This window comes from Gouania willdenowi, chromosome 18 (genome assembly GCF_900634775.1).
Source record: "Gouania willdenowi chromosome 18, fGouWil2.1, whole genome shotgun sequence".
In the NCBI taxonomy this organism is placed as follows: Eukaryota; Metazoa; Chordata; class Actinopteri; order Blenniiformes; family Gobiesocidae; genus Gouania; species Gouania willdenowi.
In genome coordinates this window covers 5587524-5605063 of record NC_041061.1, presented here as the reverse complement: position 1 = coordinate 5605063, position 17540 = coordinate 5587524, and the positions used below count along the sequence as shown (strand labels likewise).

At 39.7% G+C, this 17540-nt stretch overlaps 1 protein-coding gene and 1 pseudogene across 4 annotated transcripts in view; one reads left to right on the top strand and one right to left on the bottom strand.

Annotated features, from left to right (window-relative positions):
- LOC114480036 (rho guanine nucleotide exchange factor 11-like) overlaps positions 1 to 7136 on the bottom strand; it is a 38844-nt gene extending 31708 nt beyond the window's left edge. For all 4 annotated transcript variants that reach the window (XM_028473817.1, XM_028473820.1, XM_028473818.1 and 1 more), the window contains exons 1-6: positions 7032 to 7136; positions 1944 to 2032; positions 1760 to 1864; positions 1468 to 1517; positions 378 to 435; positions 94 to 278 (exon numbers count right to left, since the gene is read on the bottom strand). In XM_028473817.1, the coding sequence (XP_028329618.1) occupies positions 94 to 278; positions 378 to 435; positions 1468 to 1517; positions 1760 to 1864; positions 1944 to 2032; positions 7032 to 7051 (507 nt within the window). In that variant the 5' untranslated portion in view covers positions 7052 to 7136. The remainder of the gene's footprint in view (positions 1 to 93; positions 279 to 377; positions 436 to 1467; positions 1518 to 1759; positions 1865 to 1943; positions 2033 to 7031) is intronic.
- A 5663-nt stretch (positions 7137 to 12799) lies between these two features.
- LOC114480797 (myeloid-associated differentiation marker homolog) lies at positions 12800 to 13853 on the top strand (annotated as a pseudogene).
- Positions 13854 to 17540: the final 3687 nt, after the last annotated feature.

Sequence of the window (17540 nt, the reverse complement as noted above, 5' to 3'; positions counted from 1 at the left end):
CAGTTCACAATTCACAATTCTCAGTTCACAGGAGGACCAGCCACACAGTCTCACCACCACCTGATCCATGTTGGATCAATCCGTTGGGCTCACCTGGAGAGGTCGGGGTCCCGTGATTCGTTGGGAAGGGGTACTACTCAGCCCAGAGGCGGGGGGGGGGGGGGGGGGGGGAGGAGCCTCCCTTTGATTAGGTGTGAGGTCGGTGGGGAGGGGCTCTAAGGGTAAGGTGGCTGCAGACGGAGGAGGTCCTTGTAGCGTCAGAGCGACATACGTCCCAGCTAAAGCAGACACAAGCAGGTTTAATCAGCAACGCCCCTTGGAGCAATATGGCCACTTTGGCGCTTAAAGAAAGCATTAAACAAATGTTTAATGCTCACATTTGATCAGCTTGACCACCTCCTGGTGGGACATGGAAGACACCAAGGAGCCATTCACCTGGAAACATGAAGGACATGAGCAAAAAATACAAACAACTGTCGGGTGGGGGCCCTGCCCCTCTGTGGATGAGTGGGCCACCATGCAGAGCACAAATACATCTAGATGGTGCGGTCAGGCGTGGTGGTGGGCCTTTAAGGGGTGTGGCAGGGGACTCGCTTTGCGGGGTCTTTCCGTGCCATATAGCGGTCTTGCGATGCGTGGTGGTACCTCTCCTCTTCTTATGAGGCTGAGTGCCGGCCTCGTCTCCTGGTGGTTTTGAGGTGGTCTTCGCTGGTTATTGCATAACATCAGGTGTGTGCTGTTGATGCGTCTCCTTCTCACAATGGCGGTTGTCGATCAGTCACGCTCCAGTGGGGGGCATTGCCCTGGTACTCGTGCAGTCTGGGGGGCTGCGGGGTCTGGGCTGCCATCTTTGGGGGTGTGCAGCCCAGCTGGATGGCGGCCGGTTTGCGGGGTGGGCCCTCTCTGGGGGGCCTTGTACAGACGCTCACGCTTGGGGGTTTCCAGTGCCGGTGGGGTGCCCTCAGGTGCTGGCAGCCTGGCGGTTTTGGTGGTTGGTGAACTTGCATGCCTGTGGGTGCCCTGGGGTGCTCGGCCAGCGCTCTGGGGTACTGGTGGGGCGGATTGCGGCGTCCTGGTGATGGTTCTGGACTGGTTCCCTCTGGCCTTGGATTCAGCCTCTGCTGACTCTAGGTCCAGCCACCGGCAAGGCGCCCACTAGCTGCCTGTCCGGCATGGCACTGGTTGCCTCCGGGGTGTGGGCCTCCGCCCCTCTGCTGATGCCTCAGCCGGTGGGGGGTTGCTACCGTGCTGGGATGGGGTGGTGGGGTGCGCTGGGTCCTCAGCTTCCTGGGGCTTTCTCGGGTGTGTATGTGGGGGCCTTTAATTAAGATTTTTTTCACCCTTCCTTAGGGAGGGCTGGTGATGGTCATAATTATGCAATAAAATGTATGTATTTATTTAATAGCAATAATGATAAAAATTAGATAAAAATTTTAAAAAGATACAAAAACACACAGTGGGTGATACCTTTATGATTCGGTCTCCCTCCTGCACCCCGGCTTTGACCGCCGCACCACCTGAGCAGGAACACATTGGGTTCAGATATTAAAAGACAAGCAAAGGGTTTGGTGTCACCAGTTGCCCATGTCTGATCGAATAATGTTAAAAGAGAACATTTCATTTTCATACCTCCTTTAACTTCTTAACATTCTAAATAATGAAAGTGTCCATTTGGACTAAAGTGGTGAGAATTAAGAAGGACATCAACTTGTTTTTAGGTTCTCAGTCTAAGGTGATCTATACTGTTTAATGATGATACCTGGTCGGACGTTCTGCACCAGCTTCACTCTCTCTCCACACACTGTGAAGCCAAAGCCAAGCTGGTCCTTCTGCACCACCACACATCTCTGGACCAAACCAGGGCCTGGAGGCAAGAACACGAGTTAGAACCTGATGAATGTCCGCTGTCCTGTCGTGTAAATGAATCCAGAAGTATGGATCACCTGTGCTCTCGGCGACCACCTCGACTGTGGGCTCCTTCTGCTGGACGGCGGAGGATTTGGCAGAGTCTCCGATGGTCAGACTGCTGAGCCTGTGATTGGTGGAGCAGAGGAAGAGAGGCTCAGTAGGAGCTGGGAGGAAACGGGCACTTCAAAACACTCTGAGGAGGCTTTTAAAGGGGGCGAAAAGAAGATGAACAAAAAGTGAGGAGAGGATCGAGGAGAGGCATACAACTGGATAACAAACCAACGATAGAAGCAATTCAGTGCAGGCATAAAAAAGCAACAAGAAAGCTATAGACGGGACTCACCAAGCAGCGAAAGGGCTGAAAGTGAAGCATGACGGAGAGAGAGAGAGAAAGAGAGAGGAAACTTAGAATAAGAAGCTGGAAAATCAGCAGAGCCTCTGACGCTTCAATACTCTTTACCCTCCTAATATCCTCAAATATTTCTAAGACATTTTACCCTTGGGGTCAATCTGACCCCAGGAATATTTGCCTCCAGGAAATAATTTTCAGGAATTTTTGTGTCAGGCACTTTGTTTATTTGCTGAATGCATAAATAACACCTTGATAATGAAACCTTGACCTGTTCTCTAGCGCCACCATCAAAGCCAAACTTTCAAACTAGAATTAATTTTTCTTGAATATTTTTTATCCAAATATTGTCAAATTTACTGACAACATTAATGACCACATCATTTTTGTGTTTTTGGAGGAATTTTGTGGATTTTTAGAGTCATTTTGAAAATTATTTCCAATTTAGTGCTTCTGTTTTGGAGTCATTTTTATGTGTTTTTCAAGACATTAATAAGTCATTTTTGTGTATGAGCCCTATTGGTTGTGGTCACACTTTCACTTTTAGAGTTAGTGTATCTTGCAAATCTTTCATCCAAATATTTTCTAATTTGGGGTGCACATTCAGGATTCTCACAGAAAGAACCATATTAATGATTGATGTTGGCGACCCTCCCTTTCCTCTCATAAAGATATGTATTTACTTATTTTTATCTCCTTTCTTGTAACATTTTTGGGGTTATTCACTATAAAGTCCTCTGTCTCAGATACATCCTCCTCTACGTTACTTTTACTGTAAAAGAGCTGTTCCAAAATTTGGATATTGTCTCCCCCCTACCCCCCATGTCAACTCAAAAGTATTAACTCTGCACCAACAGATGTAAGGTCACACACAGACAAGTTACAGACAAGTTTTACACAGCTAAAACAGCTTTGGGACAAATTGACCCCAAGAGATTAGTTAAAGAAGTCAAACATCAGAGCAGAGTCGTTCAAACACTTGTAAACAATGCACACACACGCACACCAGCCCTAGCACCGGTCCTACCTGAGCAGGTGAGTGTTTTTCTTATTGGCCTCCCTGTCGTCACATGACACACACACACAGTGAGAGGGAAGCACACGAGCACAAGGACACAGCGGTGAAGGCAGTGATGGTGGAGAGAGCAAGGAAACACACAGATGAACACACACATGATACTGAACACACACTGCTATATACACATCTATAATAAATGTATGGGTTGGGACTTTAACGTAATTAAAGAAAAATAACGCACTGTTTAAAAAAAAAAAAAAAAGCATTTAATCACTTTTTTTTGCACTCCAAACAGCGCGGAACCGTTCTCATTTCACGAGTTCCCGGTACACTCATAATACTGATGCACAGACCACAACACAAGAAATGGGAGAACCCAAAGAGAAGTCGTTGCTGTGTTTCGTGGGTGTTTATTTTAGTTCATAAAATCAACGGATGGCAAACTAAAGCCAAGTTGTGAACAAATTGTGCAAGAAAGAATTTGCCGATCACCAGATCTGTTGCAGCATCTGCTACCACCTCAACGCTAAACACTGTTAGCACGGACAGCTAGCACCCACAATGCAATGCGCCAAACGTTTCCCACAAAGTCAATTAGAGTGTTTTATAGCGGAGAATGAAAACAATTTCAACCTTTTACATTTTTATTTCAAGCAAGCGATCTTCATTTTATGGCTCTATGAGGTTGACACTGTGTCTTTATCTGATTTTTAAAAAAATATCGTCTCCAGCAGCTTTAAACTTGCTTTGTGTATCTTTACTTCAACTGGTTTTTTGTATCCATGCAAATGATGGCGTTCAGGGAACCACACGTGTTAGGATGCAACACGATGGATTAATTCCTGTCCTGGAGGGCCGCTGTCCTGCATGTTTGTATCCTGAAATGTATGGATCCAGGTCTGCAGAAGCTCAGCATGAACTCCTGAACCACTTCCATGGGCTCGTCCAGGATTGGTTTGAATGTGTTGGAGGAGTACAACGTGCAGATCAGAGTCCTCCAGGACCAGATTTGGTAAACATTGCAGTCTACTGTAAGTTTTGGCAGAGATCTGTGTCTCACACCGGATTTCCACTGGATGCGTAACTGTTGTCGCGAGGACTCAGGAGATCTTGCTAATTCACGCATTATTACGCAATTTTACGAGTTGTATTTCGGATTTAAGGTATTCTGCTTTGTGTTTACATGGAGATAGTAATTCCGAATTGAGGTTTACATGAAAAACACGTTTATTCGTTGTTACGCAGCTGTGACAGTGACAGACCGCATACTCAGGTAGTAGAAATTGTTGTTACGCAGCAGTTACACATCCAGTGGAAATTAGGGGTTAGAGTAGAGCGCTGGATTTATTTGTCTTTTTGACACTTCCTACTTTTTAAATAACATCACCCCAACCCCCCCTTCTCCTCATTTCAGCCACTTTTAAGCCAATATCGACACTTTGAACCCTTTTTACTACTTTTTCTGTTTTTGGCCACTCGAAACTTTTACCCAGTTTCTGTGGTTTTTAAAATCCCATTTCACCACCATTTCCACCATTTTTAGTCACTTTTAACCCATTATATTTCTGATTAAAACAAGGATTTACATCTTTAATATGACTATATACTATGGTGCAAATAATAATGAACTACATATATTATTCAGATAAATAAATAAAAGTGGTTATCACAGAATTATAGAAGGTCACCAGACGCCTTCAAGAAACAATTTGAGCCCATTTTTGCCTATTTTTACCATTTTTCTGAAACTACTCCAAACTTGCCTTATTTTAACCAATTTTTATCACTTTTTCATGCAATATTTTTGCTTCTTTTAATGCATTTTTGCTGCCTTTTCTACACCATTTTTTCCACTTTCAAGACATTTTTGGAACTTATATATAAACCATTTCCACCACTTTTCCCCCAATTGTTGCATATGTTGACCAATTATTGTCACTTTTAACCTCTTCACAAGATTTCAAGCTTATTTTTGCCAATATAACCACAATCACAATTTGTAACGCCAATTACTTGCCAGTTTAAAATAATTGTTCCTACTTTGTAAATTACATTCCCCCAACCCCAGCTCGCCACTTTAAAGCCAAAATTGGCTTTAATTTGCGCATTTTAACCAATTTCCCATTTTACCACCATTTTTTGGTGACTTTTAACCCATTCTATTTATGATTAAAACAAGGAATTACATCATTAAGATGACTATTTACTATGGTGTAAATGATAATAGTAATAAACTTCCTGGATAACAGTGAATATTATTCAGATAAATAAATAAATGTGTTTATCACAGATTCATAGAACAATAGACCATCATTTTACTGACTTTATGGATGAACCCCAAAAATCTCTCCCCTTTATTCCCCCTTATAGATGGTCCTGTCTCCACGTGACTGTTCTTCAATGTTCATGTCTGTGTTCAACCACCTTCAGCTACAGTGGGGGTCCTTAATTTTGGGGGTCGCGGGCTGCAAAGGTTGAGAACCACTGCTCAACTACACAATCACCAACCTCGGATGCAGGACTTTCACCTGCCAATGGGTTTGATGTTGAACATTTGACACCCAACATGTGAGGACCCAGGGGGAGGCTCCTACCTGTCCAAGGTGGAGGTGGGCTGACGTAGACTCATGTCTGGCACTCTTCTGCTTCCTGATGATGAAGATGATCTCCCGTCACTGGGTCGTGGCCTTTATCATCCTCACCATCATCTTCCTCTCCAGTCCACAACAATGGGAGCTTGTGTGTTGCTTGCTTTTCTTATCAGATCTCCAGCTTCTGGTTCCACTGGGTTCTCCTCCTCATGTTTCCCATCCACATACAGATGGACTTTTCCAGCAAAAAAAAAAAAAAAAAGGATGTGGCTCAATCTTAACTAACACCCCAATCTGATTACTACCTGCACTTGTTTACATCAGTGGGGTTAAAAACACGTATGGTAAACAAAGCCTGGAGCAGGAGGAGGAGGAGGAGGAGAAGGCTACTGGGTGCGTTGGATAATAAAGAACAGACAACTCCTTTTTGCAGGTTCATGAATCATGAATGAAACGTCTCGATGTTCTCCAGGTCAACAACAGCCATGTTTCCAATGTGTCTGGGTGAATCCTTCCACACTAAGCTGTACACATGTGTGTAAATAACACTAATGCACCTGCCCGATAGCTCACCTGTGCTCCCAATGCATCGAACCAGTGCAAGTTAATCAACACGTACCAGTTTAACCAGTCAGCAGCGTCTTTTAACCACTACAATAAGTGGAAAGGAAGCGATTTATCACAGTGTAAAATAACGCACAGAGCTACAATCAGCTTTGCTTTGCTACGGGAGCTAGTTAGCTAGCAGTTAGCCGAGGTTAGCCCTTGCGCACTGCAGTTATATGTTACAGTAGTAGTACTTAGCAGCACAGTGGGGAATAAAAGCTGCAGTGTATTTCCAAAGCAGAACTGTGATTGTTAAGGAAAAGCCAAAGTGGCTCCTGTTAGCTTCACCGATAGGCCTCCTCCAAGCAGCGGCATCGCGTACGCGCTTACGCCGACTTCCAGCGCTCTACGTGCGGCGTCCAGACGCGGCTCGGCCCGCCGATTAGCCAGCGATGTCCGGCAAAGGAAAGGAAGACATGGTTTCAGTTGCCGATCGTTCTGGCGTTGAAGGCAGCGATGAATGGATATTTTTAGTGTGCAAAAATCAGACGCAAAGTTGCATGTTAGCGAGTTAGCCAGGAGTCCAGCTTTGGTCCAGAGTCACATCGGAGAGCCGCACCTCTCCAGCAGCTGTGCCATTGAATCCCCGCTTTGTTTACATCCTTTCCCGGTGTGGATCTCCAGTGCTGGACGTGGATCCTGCTGCTGGGTTGTTATCGTGGTGTCTTCACCGGCTGTGACTGAGACTCCAAGTCCTCAAAGATCAAACATGCAAAACACGCACAACAGCGACACCTAGACAGATGGATGCATTACCATTCAACACTGGTGAGTAGTAGTGATGGGTACCTTTCACGATTCGATTTGAATCCCGATATTGTTTCCACGATTCGATTCAAATTAAAAAAAAAAAAAAAACTCATCAAAGATTGATAACTTTTTTCATATTGAATAGATAAATCATAGATCATATTTCTTTAGTCAATATACAGATTATTCATCTAGTTATTTAAATTGTCAAGAATCTTTTTAACTAATACATATTTTTTCTTATAACCTTACAAACTGTTTGAACTCATAAACAAAAATAAACTGCATATTTCTTCATTTATCACCATACAAAGTTGAACAACAAAATATATTGGAGTTGTTTTGCATTATTTTTCTGTCATTTTGTGTATTTTCCTTTATTTATTTATTTTTGTTGTGTTTTTGGAGCTGTGTCTTATTTTTTGTCAGTGAATCATTTTGAAATCGTTATGTTTATTTTTTCTGTGTTTTTGTGTGTAGGTTTTTTAAAGTAATTTTTTTTTAATATTTTCTATAAATGTGTGTAATTGTTTATTTTTCTTTTGTGATGTGCATTTTTCATTTATTTTGTGCGCTTTTGGAGTTGTTTTGCATATTTTTCTGTCATTTTGTGTATTTTCCTTTCATTTTTTCATTTTATTTTTGTCTGTCATTTTGTGTATTTTCCTTTCATTTTGTGTGTTTTTGGAGTTGTCTATTTTTTCTCAGTTTATAACTATGGAGTCATTCATTTATGTGTATTTTTCTGTGATTTTGTGTGGCGATGTTTTTTAAATTCATTCATTTTTACATCATTTTGTGTAGTTTTCTTTCAGTTTGTGCATTATTGCAGTTGTTTTGTGCGCATCTGAAGTTGTTTTGCTTATTTTCCTTTCATTTTATGTATTTTCCTTTCATGTTGTGTATTTTTTTTCATTTTATGTTGTTTCCTTTCATTTTATGTTGTTTCCTTTCATTTTGTGCACTTTTGAAGTGGTTTTGCATATTTTTGTGTGCTTTCTTGTCAACGTGTGTATTTCTGTTGTCATTTTGTGTGTTTTAGAAGTCATTAAGTATATTTTTCTGTCATTTTGTGTATATTGGGAGAAAAAAAAATTGCCTGGGTTTTGTGCTCCAACATGTTTGGGTCTTCAGTAAATAACTTAGCATATGTTTCAGCTCTGTGTAATTTGATCAGCTTAGAGCTATGAACATAGACTGTTCGCATCACTAATGATTAGTCACATATATGCATTGGTTCTTGGGTGATACGCTCTAGAAATCCGAAAAAAATACTTTTTTTTTTAAACTATTTTCATTGGCCCATAACTACATGTGGGAATGTAAAAAAAAAGATCTCTCTTTTAATTTATAGTATAAAGGTTACTCTTTCTTTTTGATGTCGTCACCTTGTTAAAATAATCGGCGAACTCATTTTTAAAAATTTTTTCAGGAAACACAAAAAACTTCACCAAAAGTGTCACACACTTGACATAGGCCATTATCTGAAAGGGGTAAAATCACATGATCTGATCAACTGAGGATGTAGGCGATTTTACCATAGGTGACCGTCATCATGAGGAGATGATTTAGGCAAAAAAAAACAAAAAAAAAACAATTTTGACAAAAAAAATGACTTCGGTGATTATTTTAACAGTGACGATATATAAATATATACATATATATCTTTATACGACTTCATTATTTCATCAGTCTCTCCAATATTGAAAATCTTTGACTTTTTTTTTTTTTTAAATGTATTTTTTAAATTTTTTTTTAAGTTCAACACTTCTACAGTGTGTGAAATGTGCATCCATTGTAACCAAAGTGTAATAAGTCAGAATGGTGATGTGTGATTATACCTAAGCTTCACACGTCACCAGACTGGCTTGATTATACAATACAATAAGCACAATATACACAACTACAACTTCACATCTCACTCTCACTTTAAAATAATCAACTCTTCCCCACCCTTTATAATTCCTACTTTGAGTCTCTCCTCCCTGCTCCCCCCCTCACCTAGGTGTAACACTGCTCTCCCTTTTTATATTCTCCCTTTAATAAAGTGTTTCTTACCCGTCCTTAGGGAGGGCTGGTGATTATCACAATTACACAAAAAAATAAATTGATTTATTTAATTGCAATAACAAAACAATCATTGCTGTCTTAAAAAGATTACACTTCTTGTAGTGTTGACCTTTGACAGCATGTGTAGACAAGTACAAAAAACTATAAAACATGCAACTGAACAAATGCATTTTTAAATGTTTTTACAAACTATAAAAATCTACCAATATTAACAACATGAATAACAACATCAGCAGAATGGATGACAGTAATAAGTTTACAGTGATAATGTAATGATACTCTTACCATTCAGTGATGATGAACTGTCTACTGTGTTGGAGGTTGTTCTTCCTTTTCACCTTTATCCCTCTGATCAGTTTCAATTTAGTTTAAAGGCCCCGCCTCTTCCATTTATTTAAAACAGGATTTAAAACCACACCCACTGCCTTACAAATGCGCCTCAGGCAAGACATGTACAGTATGTACGTCAATCCAAGATATAAAGATACTATGTTTGGCTACGTTCCATCTTTTTGTTTCCAAGTTTCACAATCGTCCAACTTCTGCTAAAAAATAAAACCTCAAGACTTAATATTTACAGACCAATTTCAAAACTATACCTTTCCAGCTGGCATTTTTACATCGAGTCACTGTTGAATCAATGTCAGGTGCCAGTGTTGGATAACCGTTGAATTTTATTTGGATTTTGCAAAATCTAAGCAAGGTTGAAATTGCAACGTCATTCCTACGTCTCACAATAGGTGAATTCGCCAATATTGAATCGTATTGATTTTAGTTTAGATTTTGCAAATCCAATCAACGTTGAAATGTCAACGTCGCTACATTTTGTGTGTTTTCGAAGTCATTTCGGCTGAATGTCAAAATGGCCCAGTCCATTTATGTTTTCAAGTCATTGTTGAAAACCCATCTTTTTGCTTTGGCCTTCAACACAAGCTGAGCAGATTCCATGCATTTTATTATTATTGTTTTATGTTGTATATTTTGTGACTGTTTTTACATTGTACTTTATAATGTTTGTTGTACAGCACTTTGGGCAGTTGTGGCTGTTTTTAAATGTGCTATATAAATAAAGTTGACATTGACATTTAGTATATTTTTCTGTATATTATGAGGTACACTAACATTATTCACACATTAAAGCTTTATCATAAAACGCACTCTGTCTAAATACAAACACTAAATAGTCCTTTGGTCTAATGTTTTATTTATTTTTTAACCAATTGTTCTGTGATTATTCAATGGACACACTGTAATTTTTTTGTTTGATCAGATGAATTATTTTTCGTAGATTTTTTTAATTTAATTTCTTTATTTAAGTAGGGACAATACATATTAATGAACATTCAAAAAAATGTAAATATGCCAGATTGTAGCCAACGGCTAATTTCCATCTGCTGTCCCTAGACAGGCTGATGTAATAAAATGTTACACTTAACAATAAGACATGGCAAGACACAAAACAATATATTAAAAGATTACATACAGGACAAAAAAAAAAAAAAAAAGATGTGGCCATTTTTGTGAGGGGGGTATGTGTCGATTTTCATGCATTTTCAGCTTCTAATATCTCAGGAACTACATCACATAAGGAAACTGAAATTTGGTATAGTATACTGTAGCTCCACCTACTCTAACAAAAAATGTTTTTTTTTTGTACTATGTTCATTGGTCCATAACTACACGTGGGAATGTAAGAAAAAAATCTGATCTCTGTTTTAATTTATAGTATAAAGGTTACTCTTCTTTCTTTGGATATGAAATGAAAATCTTTATACGACTTCTTCATTTTTATTTTGGACCCCAACTTTTGCGTTATTTCATCACTCTCTCCAATATTGAAAACTTTTTTTAAATTTTTTATTTTATTTTTATTTTATTTTAAGTTTAACACTTCTACAGTGTGTGAAATGTGCGTCCATGGCAACCAAAGTGTAATAAGTCACAGAATGGTGATGTGTGAGTTTCCTCTGAGTTCAAACCTAATAAGGACACAATGGGGCGTGGGAAACTTCAGCTCTGATCATCGCTTCAACAGACACACTCACTTTGGGACGGAAACCTGACGTTTTTCCTCCAGGTGAGCAACATGTTGAGTCTCATGATTCTGGTTCTTTAAGTATATTTATTGTGAGTTTTGGAATGTTCGTGTTGTCTCTTTTATTTTGGAGATCTTGGCCTTTGGCACGTTGGAGGGTGCGGTTACTCATCGACCGCAGTGGTTTATCCGCTATTCTGTTCTCAGCTATTGTCACATCATCACTCGATCATTAAAAAAAAAACAAAAACAAACACTTTAAACCACTTTAACCAAGTATGTCTTCCGATTACATCGCGTTTACTTAAAAAAACAAAAGTTTACAGTTTACATTTATTGTTTAAAAGTTAATGACGACACAATATTTTGCCACTGTGTGTTGCTTGTGTTTATTTTGAAATATTAATTTACCTGCATGTCGTTAATAAACTGTATAATAACAATAATGATATAGTTGTACACAGTACCGTTAGTTTGGGTCGGGTTAAAAATGTCAGGCATGCGTTTCCGGTGTTACAAATCTACTCGTGCTCATGTTACATCCTGTTCCTCCTAATCACTTCCGTGTGTTACAGGCCTGAATATTTGTTTAACTTGTTTATTTTATTTCAAAAGAACACCGATAACTTATTTTTGTATAAGTAAATTATGTAATAAGCTCACTTTAAACGACTTAAATGTCTCAACTACCGTTGTTGTCGTAATAGTAGTAGGAAGTAGGTCTCCACATAGCACGGTAGCCTGTAGATTTAACACATCCTTCAAGCAGCGTTTCCAAATACTACGCATTCTTTTCCGGCGAAGAAAATGTTAAATGTGCACAATTTACCAAAGTTTTGTAATTTTAAGACTGGAGCTACTTATTTCCACCCACTGTGTTTTTCTCTTTATTCACAAAAACTGTTTACCAACTTAAATACTTGTTAAAACTTGAGTCAAAAAAATAGGGAAATGACGTATTTGGAAATACTGCGCACATAAAATGCACAAAATAGCGCTTCTTCTGTGTATCTGTGCTTTTTAATCATTTTTCATATTTTTGTTGAGGTTTTGTGTGTTTTTGAGTATTTTTGTTTATTTTTGCAGTTGGTTTAAGGTTGGTAATCATTTTCATGTTTATGTTGTCATTTTTTGTGTTTTTCATATTGTGAATTATTTTTGTTGAAATTTTGAATGTCTTTGGAATATTTGTGCAAGTTGTTGTCATTTTGTGTGCGTTTTTGTTTGTTTTAAAATCATTTTGTAAATTTTTTTTAGGATTTTGTCTTTTTTTCCCCCCTCTGAAATGCATCCACCAAAGTTGAGAATATTATGATTTTTTTTAACAAGTCCTCCTTTATTATTTAGTAATTATTTCAGCTTTTATTGCCTTTTTCTCTCTCCGTGTTTCCCTGAACTTGTGTCTTTCCTTTTGTAGGTCATGTGGACCTGAGTCTGCAGCGTGGGATTGGCCGCTCCTGGAGAGAATTCTACATCTTTTTAACCGTGTTTTCCTCCTAAAGTGCCCCATCATGCCTCTGATTGCCTTCCCCACCTCCCAGCTGCTGTGGATGCGAGTGGCCGCCCTGCTGTTCACGTGCGTGGCGTTCAGCGTGTCGGCGCACGGGGCCGCGCTGCCCTCAGACGGCATGGCCGACTGGTGCATCTTCTGCTGGGTGGCCAGCTTCATCTTCACGCTGCTGGTGCTGCGGTGGAGGTTGTTCCACCTGCAGGCTCGCGCTCCCGTGTCCTGGAACAACTTCCACATCACGGTGGCGTGCTACGCCGCCCTCCTCTGCCTCTCCGCCTCCGTCATCTTCCCACTCTTCTTCCTCAGGTACCAGCGCCCGTACCAGGAGGCTCACGACCACCGTGTCGCCTCCACTATCTTCTCCTGCCTGGCGGCGCTGGCCTACATCGGGGAGGTGAGCCTGTCCAGGGCCAGGCCGGGGGAGGTGGCGGGCTACATGGCCACGGCGCCCGGCCTCCTGAAGGTGTTCCAGACCTTCGTGGCCTGCCTCATCTTCATCCAGGTCAGCCACCCGGATTCCTACGACCGTCCACCCTGGGCTGAAGTGGTGCTTGGCCGTGTACTGCATCTGCTCATCGTCTCCATGGCCGTGGTGGTGCTGTGCGTGGGCGAGTGCACGGCTACCTCCCCGTCCCCTTCTCCAAGTTCCTGTCGGTCTACGGGCTGCTCGCCGCCATCATGTACCTGACGGCCACCATCATCTGGCCCGTGTTCCAGTTTGGAAAGTTTCGTCGCAACGACAGAAATGAGCTGATCGCCACCGCGGTTCTCACGGCGCTCAACTTCCTGTTGTACATGGCCGACCTCGCCTACACGGCCAGATTAGTGTTTGTCACGGCCCTGAGGGGAAAACACACAAACTGGTCCTCGTCTCCTGATAATAAAAGGATCATTCCATGTCATTTCAACAAAATAAAATGTACCACACACTTCGGATATATCTGGTGGACATGCCAGCTCCTTAAAATTGAGAGATTTTTTTTCTTACATTCCCACGTGCAGTTGTGGGCCAATGAAAATAATAAAAAAAATAGTGTTTTTTCAGATTTAAAGAGAATGTCACCCAAGAACCAATGCATATATGTGACTAATCATTAGTGATATGAACAGTCTATGTTCATAGCTCTAAGCTGATCAAATTACAGGGAGCTGAGACATATGGTAAGTTGTTTACTGAAGACCCAAACATCTTCCAGTGACAGTCCCAAACCCCAAAAAACGTTTTTCCAATTTTGAGGGGCTGGCATGTCCACTAGATAGGATGTATAGCAGATATGTTTGTAGATTCTGAGAGAGTAGGTGGAGCTGTATTACTTTACCAAATTTCAGTTTCCTATGTGATGTAGTTCCTGAGATATTGGAAGCTGAAAATGGAAGAAAAATAAGGACGCACGAAAATCGACACTTGCCCCCTTCACTAAATTGGCCATATCTCAAAAAATGTTCATTCAATGAAACTAAAAAAGTGCAGTGTGCCAACTTAATTATTAAAAAACAATTGGGGAAAATTTCAGAATTTACTGAGGCGTACGTCGGATGAATTTTGTTGAAATGACATGGAATGACCCAAAACCCAAGAAACAACCCAGCGCCGCTTTCCTCCTAAGTGCCAAAGAACCTCAGTCGTCCAGTTTGCATGTTCTCCCATTGAGTACCTTTCCTCCATGCACTCTGGTTTCATAAAACCATGTAAGTGAGTCTTTAAATTGCCCGTCAGAGTCAAAGGGAGAGGTTCTCTGTTTCTGTGTGTCCAATGAGAGCCCTGTGACCCTGGACAGGAGAATGACTGAAGGAAATGTGATGTGACTGCTTCTTTTCATTGTTCTGTAACTGTGACCTCTTCAATAAACTGTAAACAAAGAAAAAAAGACATATTTTTCGGAGAAATTCTATTTTTAAAAAGTCCATACATCAATAGATGCATATCATGAAATGTTTGACTGTTGGTGAAATGTCAATCCAGTTGTCGAGTAGCTTTGTGTATTTTTCTGTACTTTTCAATGTTTTTTTTTTTTGCGTGGATTGTTGCGTTTGTTTTGTGTACTCTGTTTTTTGCCACAGATTGTTGTATTTTTGCTTTTGTTTTGTGTGTGTATTTCTCTGTCATTTTGTGTGTTTTTGAAGTCACTTTGTGCATTCACTTTTGGAGCTGCATTTGACTGTTATATTTATATTTAATATGTGTGAAACGAAAAAACGGCATCAAAAACATTTTGTTTCTAAAGTGTTCCAGTTAAGAAATAATCTATTAATTTAAAACATTAAAGAGTGAAAATTAAAATGACTTAAAAAGTTTCACGCTTTATTTATTTTTGTATTATTAGTTCATGTCGTCAGAGTGATAGCAGCTCTGACTCATTGTTAAGACAATTATTATTATAAACGTTCATCAGAAGTATGAAAGTCTGATGCAGTACCTGATTCTTGCCACTGGGGGGGCTCTATTTTTAGTTTTCCAAACCAAATGTGGTCATTGTGACGCAGTTTGCTCACAGTAAATTATCTTACACTAAATACATTTCCACGATAAACAAGTTAATTTAAAGATAAATTATGATAAAGTTGTTTATTATTAATTTATAAAACATTTTAAAAAAAAATTGAAAAAAGCAAAAAAAATAAAATATATCGATATATATATATATTTATTTTTTTTTCTGTTTTTTTTGTTTGTTTTTTTTAACTTTTCCAATTACATCAAGTTCTGTGAATGCACTGGTGAAGCTTACAGGATTCAGTCCTGATAAGAAGGTTTAGAAACGTATCTGTAGTCAACAGCTTTTCTTTGTACCTGTGATGGTTTCCCTCCAGATTCCCTCCATGGTCGATATAAATCAGTATAAATTAGTACAACACAAAGGAGTTGGAGACCACATATTTGGCTTTAATGTAATAAAATAATCCTCCTTACACAGCGAGTTTGAATGAGAATACAGTTGGAAATCGATTGGTATTTATTACCTGAATAGAATCTGGAAATAATCTAAAATTAGACATATTTTTTCTGGGGTTTGAGTAGCAATTTGGATAATTAGACAGTCTGATGAGTCTTTTGTCGACAGTCGTAGCTCACGTATTTTCCCCGTCAGTCCAATGATGAGGAACGGTTCTTCTCCCAGGTCTTCACTTACAGTTCCCCATAGTCCAGAATGCATTTCTTCTCCACTTTGTTTTTGTAGTCTGGACACAATTCATTGCCATATTTTGTCTTTGGTACATGTTTGGTAAATGTCCTGTTTGATGTTAAATGGACTGTTAAAATTTCATTATTCTCTTTGCTGGTCTCACCTGTTAAAACCCTTTTGGTTAAAATGATTATAAGTTGAGTATAGCAAACACCTCTAAATGAAGCAAAGCTGCACTATTTTCTATTTCAATCTTGCAGCATTTTTGCAACAGCTGGGCCTCCATGTGATCTCCTCGATTAAGCATGAGAAAAGCAGGAGCAATCCACCATGCACTCTCCCATCTCATGCATGAGCATGATGCCAGAACTCTGCTTGCCAAAGAAACAAGGGTTGCCGAGTACTGGCAAGGCGCTCCCTGGTGTTGGGCGTTGAGCTAGGCCGGCGGTCACGCTGCGATCGATCTGAAACATCGGCTGTTTCAGAAGGGCAGTGGCCGGGCTGCATTTGCCCACTCCGGTTCTTCCCAGGAGGCCGATCCTCAAGGCGTTCGCTAGAAAAGAGCGACCAAAAACAATTAGGTGTGATGTTCTTGGATACAAAACCAAAGTAGGACTCTGTGATGACAAATTGTTTGTTCATTTGTGAACCATGTGGTTCTTCACAGCCAATCCATGCGGATCTCTGCATAACCAGGTCGTCTCACACATTCAAGGGCCAAAGACGTCTTAGGAAAGAAAGGTAAGAAAACATGAAGAGGACATCCTCATTTTCACGGTTTGGTGACAAGGTGTAAGAAAAAATCGATTTGGTGATATATCGCAATATTTCACCGCACAACAATCGTATCGTTCCAAAAATTGATTTTTTTAATTGTGGTTTTCAACAATGAACCATTTAATTGCGCTAACATACGCATAGCACGTAAACTTGGTCACTCGTGTCAGTGAACCGCATCAGACCTTGTTAAACTACCTCACTCCCATGTGGTCACATTGTTAAAGAATTTCAGAATTTAACAGAATCAGAATCTGTTGTTGAAGCAGAAGTTAAACTTTTTATGAAAAGTGGAATTTGACAGTTTGATAAACAAAAAAAACACTTGTTTTTGATGTCAGTACTTGAATTACAGTTAGTTACAATTTACTTGGTCTCACAACTTTAAAAAAAACTAAATAAATAGAATTTTGTACTTTTAAAGGTGAAATTTGTAATTATTAATATCACAATATATTGCAATGTATATCGTATTGTTTAGTATTGGGATATATCGTATTGTGGCATGCAAATTGTAAAGCACATTTCAAGTTTTCTGCCATTTGGAATGAAACTTAAGGGTTGGGTATCGGCACAGATGCTACAAACCACAGTAAGTCTTCAACAATTGTAAAAATTCTTCTTATGATAAAAAAGATCTTCAAGACTTCATATTTGAACCTCAACACAATAAAACAAAGAAAGTCAGACTCACCTGCCATATTGTTGGTACAAGTAAGCAGCAGAAGTCAAAGTGTCGTTGTGTCCGAGGGGCTGTGTCGGTTCACCACAGTGGTCCTATTTATACTGTCTAGTTTTGTT